Genomic DNA, 20,320 nt, shown 5'->3' on the forward strand with positions numbered 1-20,320 from the left:
AAACACCCCGTCCGGCGGCCTTGCAGCCAGCCTTCATGAGTGTCTTCCGTTTTTTCATAAGTGTCTGCTTCAACCCTGGCTAACACATTTCCTAAATCCTTCCAGTCTGAATGATAGTTATGCGCTACAGACACGTGTGGCTTAGGCATGCGGTTCAAAGCCTTCACGGCTGCTGATTGGATTACTGAGCACACTGCATTTCCCGACTTTGTGACATACAGGTGTTGTAAAGTCAAACTCTGTTGTCCTAGCTTCCACACTTGCTGATCGTAAAGTGGGTCTGGGCCTGGAGTTTGTTTAAATCTCAACGTGTTGTGATAGTCAGTGGGTTTCTGGAAATAGGATGTGGGGGGTGTATATTTGCGGGCCACATTGTGTAGCTTTGTGAGCTCGGGCAACTCAAGAGTCCAGTAATAATGTGGGACACCGTAGCCTTGAGAGAGACACACGTTGCTGCTGTGTGCCGTGTTAATGCTATCTGGCTCTGGTGTGTTGTCATTTAGCATGCATTCAGCAATCATGCCATTCTCTTCCGGTACCACGCCTATCTTGAGTTCTGTCAGAGCGTCTCTTCCTAGTAGGTTTACTGGGCATGACGGGTCATATATGCATTTAATGAAGCACCTGCGGCCACTTTCGGTATGCATTAGTTCTAACGGGGCAGTTAGTTGTTGTACAGTGGTGTGGCCTGTGGCTGACTTCACAACTAGTGTGTCTTTTGAGTACTGTAAGTTTTTAGGCGGCTGCCTTAGAACCGTTTTACATGCTCCGGCTCGAAGGACCAAGAAATGTTGGGGGAAAACTCTGTAAAAAACCCAGGAGAAATAAAGAAACAATGAGACAAAGTTACTTTCTTTATCAAACGTGTACACGGGTGAGCTGCTAAGAACAACTCACACCATGCACAGTGGCTTGGTAATTTTTATAGGCACAGAGCACAGAGACAGTGAGAACAGGATAACAAATAATAAACAGATAAAATAAAACAACTCCATATATGGTGCTAGTCTCGTCAGCAGAGAGCTAGGGAAGATAAAACAATCTAAAACAATATGTCCCAGAAACAAGATGTGTTTGCTGGGAAAGTCTAAAAAGATAATTCTAAACTAATCTAACCATAGGCAAAGGGCAGACAAAAGGCATCTTTGTACATTTAAAAGAAGGTAAAGAAACATAGAAACATTTTTCCTGTAACACTTTTTATAGCAGATAACCTTCAAAATATTCTGCAGTCCATCAAAAACTGAAGCAAACCATGAATCAACATGTGAACATGAGCTGATGCTGCTGAAGTGAAGCAAAGTTACAGAGGTTTGATTACAGACACAGCTGAGAGTTTGTAATCTGTCATCATTTTAAAAGGTTTACATTTCTTCAGTATATCCACATTTGCAGCTGGTACCTCAACCTCCACTTGTCCAACACAACTGCTGTCCACTGCCTCCATGACATTGTGATTTTGCTGTTGGTCTTCTGTCAGATCTTCATCAATCACTTCTGCACGGGGCACACCTTCAGACTCTGCAGCTGCATAACGAAAGCCTGTAAGATAAAATTAGACATAAGGTAAATGTACACCAATATTCCAATGACAGGTGTGTGATTCATCTGGAAGTTATGTGCGGATTAGTGTACAGTGATAGCAATTTAGTATGTTTTTAGAGGGGGGGGGGTTGTTTACCTCCGATGGGTGCTCTCTTTCGCTTCCGTTGCGTACGCCTTGAGTGCCGGTCCGAGTCTGATACAGGTATGTCGTCATGCCCCATGTGCAGTGTTGGTGCCCAGTCTGGATTTGTTACATCCATTTCATATGCTGGTTTGCTTGCAATAATGCCAAATCATAAGCTACTCAGTCGACATGATGTGGTTCTGCAGCATCACACATTAGCATGTTTTATCTCATTATCTATGACCTCAGCACGTTGAAAATAACACTAAAAGCCTTTCAAGAGTGATATGAATTAATTTAGAACTCACCGGAAAGAAAATGCCGTGAGCAAACCAACAAAAAGCTGGGGATTGCAGAGAACTCGATATCCGCTCGTCTCACCGCTGCAATCCAAGCCTGACGTCTTTGTTTAGTAATATCGGATACATGGGATCCCTCACGTTGCCTCCAGGACGGAAAACGATGAAAAGAGAGCCCGTTATCCAGCTTCTTGCCTTCACGATCGTGTGATCTAACGTTGCAACCGACAACACAACACGTACGATCCATAGCTGAAATGGTATCCTTTGGCTGGCCTACTGTCATGGCGGAAGGGGGCATGGCCCATCTCCCGTGACATCACGCTCCAAAGCCCTATAGGTGGGAAAATGTACCATGTCGACCAATCAAAAATGATATGGAAACATGACATTTGGTTGTTTAGCAAAAGGGGGAAGTTTTAGGAGTGACCGGCAAGAGAGAGCGAGTGAGCGAAAGAGAGAGAGAGTTTTGATACGTGAGAGATTTGTGACGTTTACCGTGTTTGGTCTCAAGTTAGTTTGTTGTCTTGTGTATTTAGTGTGTAGCTGTTGTTTTGTTTTGTGTGTCAGTTCTACTAGTGATCGTCACAGTTGCTGCCTTAAAGCCAACAAAGGCAGATTGCAGTGTAAACGCTGAGTGACACACCTGCTGTCAGACCTGCAGGTTTATCCCTGTGCTGTTCTCATATGTGTTAGAGTGACACAAACTATTGTTTGACACCTGATTGTTCTGTAAATAGTTTGAAATGATTATATGAAAAACGTCTGAGCCTTGGCTGCATTTTTTGGTAAATAGTACCATATAACTTTGTTGTTTGCAAAACGTGTGCGTATTTTTAAAAATGTACAATCTCTATTTGCATTTCAAGTTATGAAGATGATTCGTTAAACATGTGTGTGGTTTTTACAGTCAAAATATCACTTTCTACTTGTATTTTAAATTTTGTCTGAATTTAGATAAATTGTGCTGATACAGTTGGTCAAAATGAGAAAATAACAGATTGGCAAGATAAACTGTTTTTAAAGGTAAAATATAGAGGCCACATCAAAAGTAGTCAAGAAGGGTTAAAGGCTAAAAGCAAAGTTGTCACCAAGTACTGTTTATATTTGTGTGTATTGCTGCAGCTTTTTTGAGTATTAATTTGGTGCCTTTGTGTGAAATAATGGTATTGTGAGTGATCCATATAGTCACAAAGAATAGCCACTTGTTTCTGTGCTACCAAAGTTCCCCGGCTTTCATTCAAAATGTGTTTATCGTCAGCACCTGCACATTAAACTACTTAAACATTATAAATGTCTTCAAGCTCACACTGAGGCCTGTGGGGTACTATCAGCCACTGAGACAGTACACACATTTATATGTGTTTGTATATGAATATTTCATACTTTAAGACTGCCTGTTTATTTAAGGGAGATGAACAAAATACATTGGAATTGTACAAAATAATATCATGGATGATAAATTAAATAGATTTTAAGTAGATGCTTGTGCATTCTTAAAGTCTTATATGTTGAACTGAACTATGTGATCTGTTCAAAGCCTTAATCTTAATTTGAAGTGAAATGTGCATTTTGAGTTTATACACTATGTATATAAGGCGACCGTTTCCTTTTGCAGTATTTTTGTGTGGTGTACTTTTCTATGTCTTAACAAAAGGGGAACAAAGGTGTTTAAGTTCACCTAGGATGATGTGTTTTAATTTTCACATGGTCTTGCTTGAATTTGACCCTGACAAAGGCGTATGAACTCTGTCAGCTGTTTGGAGTTTCCATTTTCTAAACTTCTACATTCTGAACCTTCTTCAGCTCTGAACAGATGATGAAACACTGAATGATTTCAAGCTCACACTTTGTCTAATAAACTTACATCTTTCATTCTTTATACAGATTGAGCGTCTGTGGTTTGTCAGAGATCAGCTGTGATTATCTGGCAGCAGCACTGAAGTCCAACCCCTCCCATCTGAGAGAGCTGGACCTGAGCTGCAACTACGAGCTGCAGGATTCAGGAGTGAAGCATCTGTGTGGTTTCCTGGAGAGTCCAGGATGTGGACTTGAAACTCTGAGGTCAGTCAGCATGTTTTAGTTGTGCTGAGATGAATATGATGTGAAAGTTGTGCTGACACTAAACTGCAGACATCAGGCTGATATTATACTGATCCACACTGAGGATCTTCATGGTAAAGTCTGTTTTCTTCTTCTCTGGTTTAGTCCATTGACTGCAGCAGAACAATGTTCACATTTCAAACCTTCAAAGAAGAAGAAAAATCCTCCACTGGATAATTCACTGTGAAACTCTCCAAGTCTTCATTCCACCTTAAAGTCTGTCTGACACTGAAATCCAAAGCAAAATGTGCGTTTGCTTTACAGACAGCAGTCCAACACAAACATACACACATCATCCAAAACACAGTCCAACATCCAAATCTCCTCCACTGCCAGCATGAATGATGGGAAAGAGAAGGAGGAACACTCTGACATTCAGGGTTAGAATGAGTTTCATGAAGCAGACTGTGAAGATCAAAGCTGCATTAGAAAGCTTACATGAATGAATGAGTGGACAGAAGTGGACAGAGATCATCTGAAGCACTTCAAAGGCTTTAAATCAGCACATTTCTCTTTATTCTTTATCAACTCTGTTAGTTTCTCTCAGTTTTCTGTGGAATGAAGCTAACAGCAGGCTAATAAGATGCTGACCAATAGGTTTCTATTAAAGGTTGTAATTTGTATATGAAAAAGTGCTTTGGCTCAGCAGGGATCAGCTTACAGGTAGAATACAGCTGCTGGATGGGATTAGCATGTCATAGCTATCTACCAAACTGCTAACTGGGGGATTTCAGGCCATCTATGGATCATTTTTGCTAACTGTTTATTCAGCTTAGGCTCACAGGGCTGCAGCCTGTGCCCTAGCTGTCATAGGGCAAGAGGCGTGGTCCACCTGCACAGGTGAGCAGTCCATCACAGGGCCAACAGAGAGAGACAGAGAAGCACTCTCTCACATCCACACCTACAGCCAATTTAGAAGCACCAATGAACCTAAGCAGCATTTCATTGGACTGTGGGAGAACATCCAACCTCCACAGAAAGGCCAACAAGCTTCAACCTACAACCTTCTTGCTTTAAGGCACTAGTGCCAACCACTTTTCCCCATTTCAGCCCAAATCCTGCATCTTCCTGTTTCTGACTCCAGGCCAGCTCCACTAACACTTTCTCATCAGACACTGCCACCTAGTGGAGGAAGTCTTAGTTCCATTTGAAGCTTCAGATGACAGTTAGTTCCTTTACAAAATCCAACTGGCTGCATCAGGACATATAGTCTGAAACTCTGCACAGTTTCCTGTTTGAAGCTGCTTCCTGTTGGCTTCAGCTGTTTGGAGTTTCCATTTTCTAAACTTCTACATTCTGAACCTTCTTCAGCTCTGAACAGATGATGAAACACTGAATGATTTCAAGCTCACACTTTGTCTAATAAACTTACATCTTTCATTCTTTATACAGATTGAGGTGGTGTGGTTTGTCAAAGATCAGCTGTGATTATCTGGCAGCAGCACTGAAGTCCAACCCCTCCCATCTGAGAGAGCTGGAGCTGCAAGGAAACAACCTGAAGGATCCAGATGTGAAGCAGCTGTCTGATCTTCAGCAGAGTCCAGACTACAGACTGGAGACTCTGCTGTAAGTAGAGTGATGGAGTGAGTGGGTGGTGCTGTCAGCAGTATTGTACTAAACACAGTCAGTATGAAACAAAGATCCAGTGTTTCCTGTAAAGCTGCAGCTTCTCAGTGAAGCTGTGAGAGGAGAACGGTGACAGGCTTCAGGATTGGACACAAACACTTCCTGTTTCTCACCTTTATGGTCACCATGGTAACGGCTGACACGCTCTGATCAAACGCTGTCAACAGCCAATCAGCTCTCTGAACAAAGCAGCACGCAGACCAATGACTGCATTCATTTCCATGTTTAAAGCAGTGAAGAACACAGTCTGTAGGTGAGGAAGAATTTAGTGAGAGCAGATGTTTGGATGGAATTCCTCCAGTTAACAGCTGGAACCGTCCATCTGGATTGTTGGGCTTGTTGTTGGGGTTCCTACAGAGCTCAGAGTGGACACACCAAGGTTCTTCTAATGAATGAAAGTCCAAACTCAAACTAGGAGGGAAAAACATTTTCATCAACTTCAATAAAAATCCAAAGATTAGAAAAAGTGAAGCAACAATGAGTCCTAGTACAGTCCCAGCACTGAAGTCCCTGCTGCTCTTTATACTGGATGTGCTGCATCACTGACTGACAGCTGATGAAGAGTCTCTGGAAACACTCGTTTATCTCCTCTGCTCTTCCTTCTTCTCTCTGCAGGTGGAGCTGATGATGGTAAACAGGACGGTGTGTGTGCTGAGAGAGGAGGAGCTGTGTCCTGATGATCCAGAGAGGTTGAAGCAGCAGCAGCTTGTGTGTAGAGACGCTCTGACTGGGCCATGTTACTGGGAGGTGGAGAGGAGAGCTTCATCCAGCAGTGACTGACAGAGGAATGAGAAGTGCAGATGACTGTCAGTGCTGCAGAGTGAACTGCTCTGAGAACAGCTCCACTGTCAGACACAATGTAGAGTCCAGCATCATCCCTGTGTGTCCCTCTGGATCTGACAGAGGATCATCAGTGTATCTGGACTGCTCTGCTGCTGCTCTGTCCTTCTACAGTCTCTGCACAGTCTCTGTCTGACTCTGGCTTCAGACCCTCCTGGATCAAACTCACCTGGAAAGACTTTCAAACATCACTCAATAGATTTGAATACAGAATATATTTGATATATACTGTAGATGTACTGTAGAGTTGCAGTTTGTCACTTGTAAATACAGTCTGTGAGCAGCTGTGAGCTGAAAGATCTTTCTAGAAACAGGAAATGTTTTCACTCTTCTGTTGCTTTTTCATATATTTCCACAACATTAATATTGATCCCACCTGCCTCACCTGTTTCATGCTTTTATACATAATAACAGGACACGTGTGATCTGAGCGCTGCTGTGGTTGCTGTGCTGCACGTCTTCATTTAGATAACAGAGACATCTAGTGGTTCAGAGGGAGAACTGCAGGAGGTGGAGCTGTGTTTTAGCATGGAAAACTTTTTATCTTTTAGGCGCAGATACAAATATGACAAGTATCAGTGTGAGATACAAAAGGTCACATCAGTCAGCAGAGGGAACAGTGATCACACAGCAATGTAAGAATAGAAACATAACAGTGAATCTGGACATGTATACAGATGGAAGCAAACAAACAGGATGTAACACTACATTAAAGCCACAAATGGGAAGAAAACAAAGCCAAAGGAAAATATATTTGATCTCAGGAATCCAGATCAGATGCTTAACACTGGGATTTCCAGGCTTCTACCGTTCTACCTTTAAAAGCCGGAGAGCAGTCAAATGCTGGAAGTGGAAGCTAAATTGGCTAGTCATTCATATGTATATTAGGTCGTTACCTAGGAATTCTGGAGGGAGGGGAGTGGGGGTGAGTGATTGAGGGGGTTTGGGAGTGGAGTGTTTCAGTTTGCCATCTTAGGGAGAAATCAACACATGTCCTTTGTATGTCCTTTGTTGCTGACATTTATTGATGAAAACAGTACAAAAAACCAACCATTTGTACACATATTTACAAATAATGATAAAAAGTGAGTGAGTACATTTCAACATTTTCAGCAATCACTCACAATCCTGGCACTGCCACGGTATCTGTCGTCTGCATTTACCACATGTGTACCTGTAGCAGTGAACACATCGCACAGTGGCCTGATTTTTTTTGCATCTGTGTTTGACCTGACACGTGGCCCTTTTTCCAGGGCTCGGTGTGGAGGGTTGTGTCCGAAGCAACTGATCTTTTCTTGCCTTCTTCGCAGCTACATGAGAGCGAGCCAACTCCCTTGCAAGCTCCACCAGGAAGTCCACCCGTCTTTCCTTCGTCCCGGTGCATGCTTGATACAGCACATGTGCATTCAGTGCTGCCATGTCAATCATGTTATAAAACACGGCGACTGGCCAGCGCCGTGTTCCTTTGCGGACAGTGTACTCCCGAACCATCTGGTCCATCACATCCACGCCACACTTTGTTTTGTTGTAAAGGGTGACAGTGTTTGGCTTCCTTTTGGTAGTGTTATCATACCCTTCCAAAAAAAAAAAATCGATCGGCCCATAAAAGCAAAAAATCGCCAGCGGCCCACCGGGCAAATGCCCGGTATGCCCGATGGCGAGTCCAGCTATGGTCCTGCACTCTCTCTCTGTTTCTTTCTCTCTGATTATGGAATAAAAGTATGAACATGTGTTTATAAGTCACACTTGTGTTTGAATCCTGCAGCTTATCACACATTTGATTTCCATGTGTGACAACTGCAAGTGTCCAGAGTGAGGACAGACTGAGGGACCCACTGCTGCACATCATCTGTGAGGCTTTGCAGCCCTGATGATCCACCAGGACAAACTCAGCAGTGTGTGAGGAAGAGGAGGAGGAAGAGCCAGCAGCAGCTGACAGATGGAGAGAATAGACAGACTGTTCCCTGTTTGTGAAGGACTGCTAGGAAAGTTTAACATAACTGTCTGTCCTGAATCAGTCTTATTAGGTAATGTTCAAATAATGTTATCCTCCCAGTGTTTCCAGTGTGGGAGAAAGTACTCAGGGCCTTCAAGTTACACACTATGAAAGGCAGCAACAAGTTTAATGTTCAGAAACCTAAAGTCTGTATCAGCAGCAGAATGGAGCTAAAAATAAATGTTTGTTTCAGTTCTATGAAGCTTTGAGTATTTTGGATCAGTAGCACTGCTGTGTTTGTTGCATCATATTGCTGTAATTGTTTATTTGCTTTATATATTCTGAGCTAAGTTGATCTATAGTGTTACATCATTTTCTATAAGGATGTTATGTGTTTGTAGACTTTCTGCCCAGTTTGACCCATTTAGCAGAAGTCAGCCTGTTTAAGGCTCTGATGTCTATTCTGTATGACTTAAAGCAGTTATGACATGGTCTGATTTTCTCACCCAATAAAGGAATATTTAATTTATCAGTCTACTCTTCATTCTATCAGACACAGTTATCACAGCTCGTACATTTGCTTTTTACACATATATGTAAGCACTGAGCCACATTTAGTAATGCCAACATATTAAAAGAACAATATTTCTCTCTTATATATGATACATCTATATACACACTGTCACAGATACTTGAGTGTCTTTGAGTGAAGATTTAAGGTGATAGGAAATATAAATAACTGCAACTTGAATCTTTGACACAGAGTTCATGCTTCAGAGTTCAGATGTTCAGAGTTCATGGACCGTTGAGGCTGCGAACTTTAAGGCTGCAGACCCTGAATTGGGATACAGCCATCGACTGTGGAAACCTTGCAAGTGGATCGTAAAGGTTGTTACAGAGTCTTTCATGTCTAAATTTGCCGTTAATAATTATATAATTGTAGGAATCATCTAGTTTGCTTACACTGATTACGTTGGCACTTTGTTAGCGCTACAACAACGGTCAGACCCCCGAGGCATCTAAACTTTAGTAAGAATGTGCACTTTTGACACCTCTGGTTAGCATTTAGTGGTCAGTTTCAAACGTATTTGATTTTTGCTTGTTATGAACAAATTCACTTCACTACTTTTCACGATCTGTAACATCAATGCACATTGTTCCATTTACTGCATATTGCACTTTATTCATATCTCTCATTCCACCTGCAAAAACATTGTAAAGGTCGTCACAGAGAGTTTTATATATGTATAAATACTAATATTCTCTATTTATTCTGTTTTATTGCCAAGATGTTAGTTAGCCTTTGTTCAATTGTCTTTTATATGTCAATAGATACGTATGTCACAAATAAAAGTTTCTTGTAAATTATGTTTTTGTAAAGAATTTTCTCCCAAATCTCTTACATGCTAACTGTAACGTGTTATTTCTGCTAAAACCTGAACTTAAATGTGTATATGGTGTTTATCTGTTTTTCTCTCTGTTTTAGATGCAAATATCAAATTGGAGTTCTGCCTCCAGGCCAGAATTGCAGGAATGCACCACGTGTTGGCTGTTTCACTGCCCTCTGTGCCCCACTCTCAGCCCTGCTGTCAGGGCAAAGATTGAGCAGCATATAAATGGACACATTCAAAGTGCTTTGCCTTTCAAAGGTATGTTGGTATTAAATATACCTCATAGTTAAAGTCATAAATATGCACTTCTTTTCAGCACCTCTGCAGGTCTTTGTTGACTTAAAAGTTATTTTTCACATTGTACAGTTCAGTTCATTCATCAGCGAGAGAAAAAAGTGTTTTCATTAAATATTTTTCCTGTTCACCACATTTCCTGACAGCTCTTGTGATCCACACCATTTTGCTTTCATTATTGAGGACGGCTTGGATATTTTTGTTAATATGTACAATCTGATTGTTAGATAAACTGACTGCATTCTATACAACTACATTTAAATTACATGTTTTTTCTTTTTTTCTCTCTTACAGACAAAATGATGTGCCGGTGCACTTTCACTGCCCTTCTGTAACATGACAGTCATACAGCGTGGGGATATGGCAAGGCAATTATTGTCATGTCAGCATTCAGGACTGCTCCCCACTGAACTCTCCGTGGAGCCTCGTCTCCCTCTCCATGTCTCGTCTCCAGCATCTAAACCATTTCCTGAATCTTGGGTAGAACATTCATGTGCTCCACCCTCTGTGCTAAATGAAACTGGGGCTTGTGGAAAGTCCATGAAAATGAAACGTCCTCACTGTGGTCTTAGTCTTCTTACAAAAAAACTTCAAGGCTCACATGATGAGGAGGCATTCAAACAGGTCAATAGATGTTTGCCTGGCCTGTCATCCACAGTGTTTTTGTGTAGAGGGACTTCTTCCTCTTTGTTTTTCAGTTTGCAGAGGACATGGAGCTCTTTTTAAAAGCATGTGCTGACGAGCAGAGACTACAGGTCAAAGCGATGTTTGACATTTAATGGACAGATGAAGGCACTGGCTGTTTGTTTGTGTTTTTTATCTGTTGTTTGTTTTTCAGTGTACAGAATTCCAGTTAAACTTATTATAAAATGCTGTTCACTTGTTTCCATACTTATAGTAAAAAATGTAAGTGTAAATGTAACAGCATTGTTTATACTTGTAACTTCAGAGTAAAAAGCTTATTGTTGATATTAACATTAATGTATTATCCTGTAATCAATAATATTTTTATACATTTTACGCATTAACCCTCTGATCTCTATCCTGGCCATTTGGGGCCACTTCACTTCTCCTTGTTTGACTGCTACACTGCAGTGGACCAAAAGAATGACGCAGGTTTGATCTTAAGGCTCTAATAGTTGTGTGTGTTGTGCATGACATTGCAACGCAAACATGTATTTGCAAGATAGACTGGAATAAATTATGATGCATCAAATATTACACAGGCTGCAGTGAATTGTTGTTGATACAGGTTATTGAGCTTTGAGTTTCCCAGTCAAACGTAGCTTTGACACACATGCTAACACTCTTACTCTCAACAAACACTGTTAGTAAATGTGTCCTGGAGTTTCTGCAGGTGCAGAAAGTGCTGCTGCTGTAAGTCAGCCTAACAGCTTCCAGATCACTGATATTTCTGGAAAGATGGCAAGAAGGGCATCACAGCTCATTTCTACAATCTCCCAGATCTTGGAATACAAGCCCCTGTCCCATGAAAACCACTTCACAGTAGTAGGAGTCCACTAAAACCTACAAATGAAGAGTGATCCTGGAAGAAATAGGGCGCACACTAGTGACCTCAACAGTTGCAAGACAGCCTTGTCCCCGATGCTTATATGAAAAAAAATATGAAGATTTATGAAACCATTAGGACTTTATTACTGTTTTATCTGAAAAGCTACTGGTAATATTTAACCTAACTGGGATTTAAAGTGTAAAAAACAGAATGTAGATAAAATTTTGGTTTTGATGAAAAGGAGTGGAGCTTGTGAGCCACAATGTAAGCAGTGTTGCTTTGCTGACATGCACTCGATGCTGGCAGTACAAGCATTGTAGTGGTTCTTATATTTTTGTAAACTAACTGTATAATATATTGAGCCATTCAACAGTACACAAATGTTTATAAGCTCCTTTTTGTATGCAACCTGCATGTCTTTCTGAATTAATTGTTTGTTTATATCATGTTTTTCAGGACAAAGAAGTTAAAGTCAAGTGGAAGCCCTGCTCAACATGGTATGTAGTAACAACTTTGTTGGACGGGAACAGACATTCATACTGTTGATAAATAGTTATCACCTCAATTTGAATTCATGTATTTGGACTAAAGTAAATTGGGAGCTGTTAGCTGTCAAGCTTCTCCTCTGTGAGGAGCTTGATAGCTGTCCACCTCCAAAGTCCATTATGAGTTTTGGAGGTGGACATGGTCAAGACTTTTAAGAGTTGGCATAAGACTTCACTTCTTTATAGAGCTTATAGTTGGGGCTGGTTCAGGTCAGCCCTTAGTTATGCTGTCATAGCACCAGACTGCTGGGGGTTAGTGTCTACTCGTGTCATTGTATATATCCAGGAATATGTGCCTGAGGATAGTTGTCATGAAATCAATATTAAATCAAAGTTTTCCTTAATGACCACAGCTGGCATGAGTTCTCCAAAGCTGCCTGCTGTCTCAGGATCTGTCTCCAAAAAGAACCAGGGAGCGCTAACATGTTATGTTCTAGACTGATGAAGAAAATGCACATTAAACATAGTATAAACTCACTATGTTAAGTAATGTGAAGAGGATGCCTTTAGCTCCTATTGGGTTGGTTCCTTGATCAGTGCAATACAGAATCATTCATCTGGTTTGATGTAATGTCCTTCAAATACGTCAAAATGAGGCTCTGTAGTCTGTGTGGCCTCCACATGCCTGTATGACCTCACTACAACACCTGGGCATGCTCCTGATGAAGTGGCAGATGGTCTCCTGATGGATCTCCTCCCAGACTCCAGGACTAAAGCATCTGCCAACTCCTGGACAGTCTGTGGTGCAGTTGGTGGATGGAGTGAGACGTGATGTCCCAGATGTCCTCAAATGGATTCAGATCTGGGGAATGGGCGGGCCAGTCCACAGCATCAATGCCTTCGTCTTGCAGGAACTGCTGACACACTCCAGCCACATGAGGTCTAGCGCTGTCTTGCATTAGGAGGAACCCGGGGCCACCCGCACCAGCATTTAATCTCACAAGGGGTCTGAGGATCTAATTTCAGCACCTAATGGCAGTCAGGCTACCTCTGCCGAGCACACGGGGGGCTGTGCGGTCCCCCAAAGAAATGCCACCCACACCATTAGTCACCCACTGCCCAACCATCATGCTGGAGGATGTTTCAGGCAGCAGAAGGTTCTCCAATATGTCTCCAGACTCTGTCACAAGTGCTCAGTGTGAACCTGCTTTCATCTGTGAAGAGCACAGGGCGCCAGTGGCAAAGTTGCCAAGCTTGGTGTTCTCTGGCAAATGCCAAACATCCTGCACGGTGTTGGGCTGTAAGCACAACCCCCACCTGTGGACGTCGAGCCCTCATACCACCCTCATGGAGTCAGTATCTGACCGTTTGAGCAGACGTGCATATTTGTGGCCTGCTGGAGGTCATTTTGCACAGCTCTGGCCTTTCTTTCCTACCCCACAGTACCTTTCCTTATCTTTTGTTTCCTACTCTTTTACTTAGTCTTTGATCACGGTTGTCTTTCTAGATAATTAATGTCATTTGTTCTGGGGCGAGTCACTGGCTCGGGTGCATTCTGGGACTGTCAGTTCACCAGTGTGCTGGCATGCTTCTTAACAAACACACCACTACAGCAAACATCTCAGTTGTACTTGTTGATTTCTTCAACAAAACACTGAACAAAACATGTCCTTGTGAGTGTGCTGCCTGGTGCTTTTACATTTTGTGGTAATTTGAGCAGCCCAGAAAGCATCCCATGAATTCAATGATGTTATTGTATCTGACATGTGCACTAGTCATTAAATTAGATGGGAAAGAATGATTCAGGGTAAACAACTGCACCAAGGGAATTACATTTTTCTTCTCAACATGTAAAATGTCTGTTGATAAGCAATTTCTGAAACAGACATTATGAAAATCACATTAAACAGATGTGATTAACTTTTTATTCTAGCAAACATAACATCAATGATGACACAATCAGTCTTCATCAGAAGTGCTCAAATCACTCTCATCGTCTGGAATGTCCTCCTCCTCCTCCGAGTCCATTTCCAGGAGTGGTTGGTGGCTGAGGATTCTCTTGTACACGTCCTTTACTTTGAGCGTTTCAGCTTTCAGTTCACTTTGTTTTTAAACCAGGCTATGGAGTCCTTTCTGTGCATCCTCCGACATGCCAACAAGGGAGGCTGTAAAAACAACAAAACTATTAAATATAAGTAAAACAAACAAACAAACCTCACCTCATAAACACAAGGAGTTAGGATCATGTGATTAAACTTTTTTTAAGGGAGAAGGCAGTGTTAGCTAGCAACCCAAATATAGGTAAAAGATCCAGTAAGACTTTAGCATCTGCTATTATTTTCAATCAATTCATCACCAAATGTATAAATAAATAAAAGATGTGCTTACAGTCTGAGGAGATTGTCCCCAACACCACAGATCGCATTTGCAACACTGTCCAGTGATGCTGCATCTCCCTGCAAAGGATCATCTCCTCCTCTCTCAGGCGCCTCACAGCCATCACCTTCTCAAAGACCTTTCTCTTTGTCCGGAGGTCAGCAGCAGCTGCAGTTTAACAACATCAGATGGGAAAACATAGCAGCATATTATGATTCAAGAACAAAACATTCAACTGCTGCTCAGATACTGGGAGTTTGTTTAAAAAGGATATTTAGAAATCAAGAGCTTACGTTCACTTGTGCTCTGCCAGGGCCAAACGTCGCTCTGCATGAGGGCATCACTGGATACGATTTGCTTTGTTGCTTGTTTCCTTGTTGTAGTCGTCAACAGCAGCCGCCAAGCGTTTCTTCTCATCTAAGATGACCTTGTGAATTCTGTGTCGCCTCTTGTTGCTATCTGTAAATAATCATAAAAAGGAACACCTTCACATAATGCATATATTTACATTTTAATCTACACTCATCAATTCGTTTGCTAGAACAAATCACATCCAGCTTAAACAAACCTGGATCTGATTTTATTCTGTTTACAAAGTAGCTGTACAAGCTGTACAAACTGAGCATCAAACGGTCCGTTTCAAAGAAACTGTGACACCATTTTGTCTGTAAAGACTTTGTGTTCGCACTCTGATGATGACGACAAGCTCCTCTACTCGTGCCTGCAACGCTCCAAGGCTGCCATCAGTTTGATCCGTTTCTAAGTGAGAGGAATATTAATCAGAACACAGGATGAGTAACAGTCACCAAACTACAGTGGACTCTGTAATCACTGACTTGATGATATTCATTATAAGACATCTGGAGCCTTCATGTGCTGCATTATCATGAGATAACAAGTATGTTGGTGTTCAGCTTTATAAAACCAACTAGTACGACATCACTTCAACCCAGGTCCAATCCAATTTGATCAAACGCAACAACTCTGCCATCAATTCTGCTTTTACAAGCTTATTTTTCATTGTTTGTTGACACTGTCAGAAAGATCTTAACTCTAAGTTCTTTAATGAGGCCATGGTGGGTCCTGTTGTTATACACGAGTGCATTATATTGAGACTCACCTTCAGCCCATTGCTGCAGTGTGTCGTCATCCACACCCAGCTCATTTCTGCTCGCATTCAGGCTCTCCACTTGTTCTCTAAAGATCCTTATGATCTAAGAATACATTAATAAATGTCATTCATATGGACATTTTTAGAGTACTGGTGTTTCCCCCCCATTACCACACACATTAAAATGGGTGTTGAAAAAATTACCTTTAGATATCTCTGGCTCAAAGTGCGGCCCAGTTGTTCCACTTTCCTTTTGTTCCAGCCCAAAGCCAGGAGGCTCAGCATGTCTGTTCGCCCTGCATTTCAGTTAGTATACAAATAAGAATGAATGAGCAGGAGACTGAGTGGAATCTCACACACAGACACACACCTGCTTTAGACATGTACTTCGTTGTGATGGCCGCCCTAGACAGGAAACTGTTTACTTGTTCCACCTCTTCTCCAACTGTAGAACCGGCCCCATCCTGAAACGCACCTCCCCATTTGATCTATAGAAAGGAGGTCACAATACATGACTGCTGAATTCATTCAACCTTATAACAAAATGTCTTAAACGTATCCAAGCCTACAAGCTGCAGTATACCTCGCACATCCAAGTGTGAGCTACTCAAAATGAAGTACACATTAAGATAAAGTCAAGTAAATAGTATTACGACAACACCAAGAGAAAAACAAAATAAATATCCACCCATCCAAATATGTATCCACACACACACACGTATGAGTATATGGTTATGGCGTTAACGTCATTTTAACAAGATTAACGCTGACAGCACTGATATATATGTGTATCTTACATCATTTGTGTGTCTCTGGATGTATTTCACAAACTCAGCAACTTCCTCATCTTTCTCAATGAAGACACCTTCAAAGTTCCCCTGCTCTGAAGTGCTGAACGAACACGGTGACAGTTGTTTGAAAAGAAACATCAAAATACAATTTTTGTACAAATCCATATTTGATTTATGTCCACAATGCATAACGTACCTTGCATTTGATTGAAAGCGATAAAGCTTGCAGTTTCCATCAACTGAGACGGCGAGCATGTCTGGAGTGCAGGCAGGGCAGCTAAAGCATGGCTCCTTGCACATCCTGTCCACCTCACACTTTACAGCACTCCACTCCAAGAAACTTTTGCTGAAGGCATCAGCTGATATTCGGCCAGTCTTTTAAGTAGAGGACAAACAACAGAATATTCACGGACAGTCATCATAAACATTGATTTGCACAATTTCCTTAAACTTGACAAATTTAGAAACTCACCCTTCCAAAATGGGCTGTTCGTTCATCCAGCACTTTGACAAAGGCCTTAAGTGACATCCCTGCTGCAGCTTCTTAATGTCATAGAAAGACTGAAAGACATCCATTGAAAACAGGGTGCAGAAATTTAAGGTGCCAGGCCAATATCCACCACCCTGGAAGTCCTTAACTGAGGGGGACCACATTAGGCCACAGCTGGTGCAGCTCACCACTGGCAGTGCAAGGTTATAACGGCCTTTAGGAAGGATAAGGAGAAATCCAGTCATGGCTCAACAAAGACATTCATTTTTTCCCATGTTGTTTTCAAAGCGGTCTGGTAAATCCAAATGACCTTTGACAGGTGCCCACATATACTGCGGGCCGAGGGTAATTCAAAACAATGTAGCAATGTACAATTTGCAATAAAACCTGCAAACACATCTATTGTGTATGTACTGTGTGACAAAAGAGCAACTTACCATTTATGGTTACAAGAGCCACAATTGCACCGGGTGAAAGCTCAACGTTACCTGCTGGGCAGTCACACACAGTCTGGTCTTTGCACAGGCAACAGCCGAACTAACATTAAAAACACACAATATATATAAAAAGAATCGGAAATTAAATGATACACAATAAATATACAATAACAGCACACACTCATAGTACATAGCAATAAATGCATAAGACTTAAAAACCGTACATATTGGATTGTGAAACTCTGATGAAGGCTGCAAAAACCCTCCTGTTACTGCCTCTCTGCTGTGCAGGACAAAGCGTGTGTGAACTGCAATATCACAGTCAGCACAAAGGAATGGAAGAGGCAGGCAGTCCAGACACCTCACAACTACTTGTTTGCCACACTGACACACACGGTGTGACTGTGGATCCAGAGTAGCTAACATATTGTCTATAAGACAAGGCCTGGCCTCTTTCCACTTTAGCAAGGACACCATGTTTCTGATCGCCCAGTGAGTAGCAGCTGACTCAGACAACGTCTCACAAGTCATGGCTGCGTCCTCTTCTCCATCCTCCAACAACTGAAGGAGCTCCTGACGAAGCACCTCAGTTCCACACACTAACAGAAAAAAAATAAAGAAACTCTTCCACAAAGTGAAAAACACTCTAGGCAGTATGTTTCTTAGGACTGCACAAAAGCCCTGCCTAACTCAACTATAACAACAAATATAAAAGTAAAGGAATCACAATATATACAAGAAGGTAAAGTACCTTTTGTTGGGTTGACACTGGCAACATAACTAGGTTCTTCACGTGGACACTGATGCTGATCTGCAGACACTGGGGGGAAAAAGAGATTGAAGAATATTTACTTACTGAAATTCTTTGGTGAAAACAAGTTGTGAGATAAAATCAATGGTTGTGAGAACACTGACCACGTGGCAACTAGTACTTCGACTGGATGATGGTCTTTGAGGAATAAAATCTCCCTGTCTGTCAAGGGCGGCATCACTTACATTTTGATTAGATACCTTGAGTTTGTAAATGATCAGATTACATAATTGGAATACAATGTATCCAATTCAGGGTTGCAGGAGGATGAAGCCTATCCCAGCTGATACAGGACAAAGACAGGCTGCCAGTTTATTGCAGGGCTAACACGATATGTGTAACAGAAAATCCACTTAAATGTTTGATATTTCTTATAATAATCATAATTATGACTATTATTTAAAGGTTTCTTTAAATAATACATTTTGATTTTTTATAACCTCTAAAATATAAACCTGAGCTGTTTCAGATTCTGACCTCTGACCTCACTGCAGCTCCCTCTTGGAAGTACGTCTGCTTCTTGTCTACCCCCAGTGATGACCGCCTGCCCTTGATATCACGTACTGTACCTGAGGAACAAAAAAGGACAAACACTTGCCTTCATTTAAGAAGTACATTCATACAGAGGTAATCTATGGAAACACACTAGTTCACCCTTTGGGAGAAATCAGTTCCTGTGAAACATTTCTGTAAATGAACATCATGTGGAGAATGAATGAAATGAGTTCTTCAGGTGACTCAGCAGTCCCACACTGACAAATGAAATCTAGTTAAACTATTAAGCATATTTGCTCTTCTGAAATCTGTGTTAAACAACAACAAACATAAATTAGTAACAAAAATACAGCTGAGTAGAGGCTTTACAAACCACCAGCAGCCATAATGCTAAATTTTAATCTTCAAATGTTTCTGAGCCGTCTTCAACCTGCTTTTAACACATTAAAGTCCCACAGTCAATGCAGCCTGACTCAATCCTAGATGTTCAGCACACAGAGACACAGAGGTGCCGTTTAAAGTTTAGTGATAACCTGAGTCACTGATCATTTGCAGTATTACAGAGTCTGGCAGTCTTTGCATGATGTCCACGTCACTGTGAGTTTCTAGCTGACTCTCAGGTGTGACAGGTGTGCCAGCAGGAAAGAGTAATAATAACCTGCATCCTGAGGTTTGTCATGCAGGATTAAAGCAGCCAGGCTTTGTTCACACAGCTAGGATTGTATTTTACACTGACCCTGGGTCAGTATAAGTATCATACAGTTTAAACGAAGCACTGAAACTTGCACATATTTATTACAGATGCACTGAAGCTAATCGAGATATTTGCTGTCAGTCTGTGGCTGCGATTAAACACTTTACTGGAAACTTTATTAACTAGTAACTTCATCAGTCATGACAGAAGCTAATATTTCTGTGCTAACATCGTTTAAACAGTAACAGCTTTCCTCCAATATAAGCTAACGTTTACACCGTAACTTTAAGCTAGCACCATAAAGACGGTAAAACACGTAATAACATCTACAAATGCATCTTAAAGCTGTTATATTAGCACTCGGTGTATTACTAACATAACCACATTAACATTACTGACACTCGCAGACTTTTAATAGTCATTCTATAAATGCTGTCCGTTTAAATGGTCTTACCTGGTGGTCCATATGGTCCATAAGTGAAGCAGAGGGAGCCTGACCATGCGTCACACGTTTGACGAGTTGGGAGTGAGAACGTGTTGGGCTATAAGGAACACACTCACTTCCTGAGCCCTGGGCAATAAGAGACGTTTTGTGTTTTATGATTTATTGATATGTTTGATCCTTTCTGACCTGCGTTAATGAAGCAGTCATTAGAGCACCATGTCCGCTAGAATAGTTCTGTAGTTTGATGCTTGAGTCGTTGCAGACTTGTTGAAACTCCCTCACCCGTCAAAGCAGCGTCTTTGTTATTCGCGTCCAGCAGATGGCAGTGTTTCACTGTCTGACGGCTGTCTGAAGCTTCAGCTGGATTATCCGTTTAAATGAGATCGTTTTATAAAACTTACAACAACAGGCCTGAACCTGCTCAGCTCCAAAGAGCTGGCTAAACGATGGGGCATGTTCAGAATCTTCCTGAAGTTTAACAATTTCCCAAAAAGCTCCACAAAGTGAATTTTCA

The 20,320-nt window shown here is 41.5% G+C and overlaps 2 protein-coding genes and 1 long non-coding RNA gene across 3 annotated transcripts in view; 2 read left to right on the forward strand and 1 right to left on the reverse strand.

Moving 5' to 3' along the window:
- Nucleotides 1–20,320, forward strand: part of LOC147336396 (NACHT, LRR and PYD domains-containing protein 1b allele 2-like) — a 198,003-nt gene that overhangs the window by 99,118 nt on the left and 78,565 nt on the right. The gene's annotated exons all lie outside the window — the stretch shown is intronic.
- Nucleotides 148–20,320, forward strand: part of LOC147336401 (ribonuclease inhibitor-like) — an 89,968-nt gene continuing 69,795 nt past the window's right edge. The window contains exons 1-2 of the mRNA XM_086287791.1: nucleotides 148–221; nucleotides 3,856–4,032. Of these exons, the coding sequence (XP_086143917.1) occupies nucleotides 148–221; nucleotides 3,856–4,032 (251 nt within the window). The remainder of the gene's footprint in view (nucleotides 222–3,855; nucleotides 4,033–20,320) is intronic.
- On the reverse strand, nucleotides 15,854–20,055 carry LOC147336402 (uncharacterized). The gene is made up of 3 exons (XR_015128525.1): nucleotides 19,816–20,055; nucleotides 17,586–18,741; nucleotides 15,854–17,461 (listed from the first exon to the last, which is right to left on the reverse strand). It is a non-coding gene; the product is annotated as an uncharacterized LOC147336402 (long non-coding RNA).

Source organism: Aulonocara sp. 'chitande type north' Nkhata Bay, linkage group LG3 (genome assembly GCF_057382095.1).
Source record: "Aulonocara sp. 'chitande type north' Nkhata Bay isolate Kocher_YH1m ecotype deep benthic linkage group LG3, A_spYH_male_GT1.1, whole genome shotgun sequence".
Classification (NCBI taxonomy): Eukaryota; Metazoa; Chordata; class Actinopteri; order Cichliformes; family Cichlidae; genus Aulonocara; species Aulonocara sp. 'chitande type north' Nkhata Bay.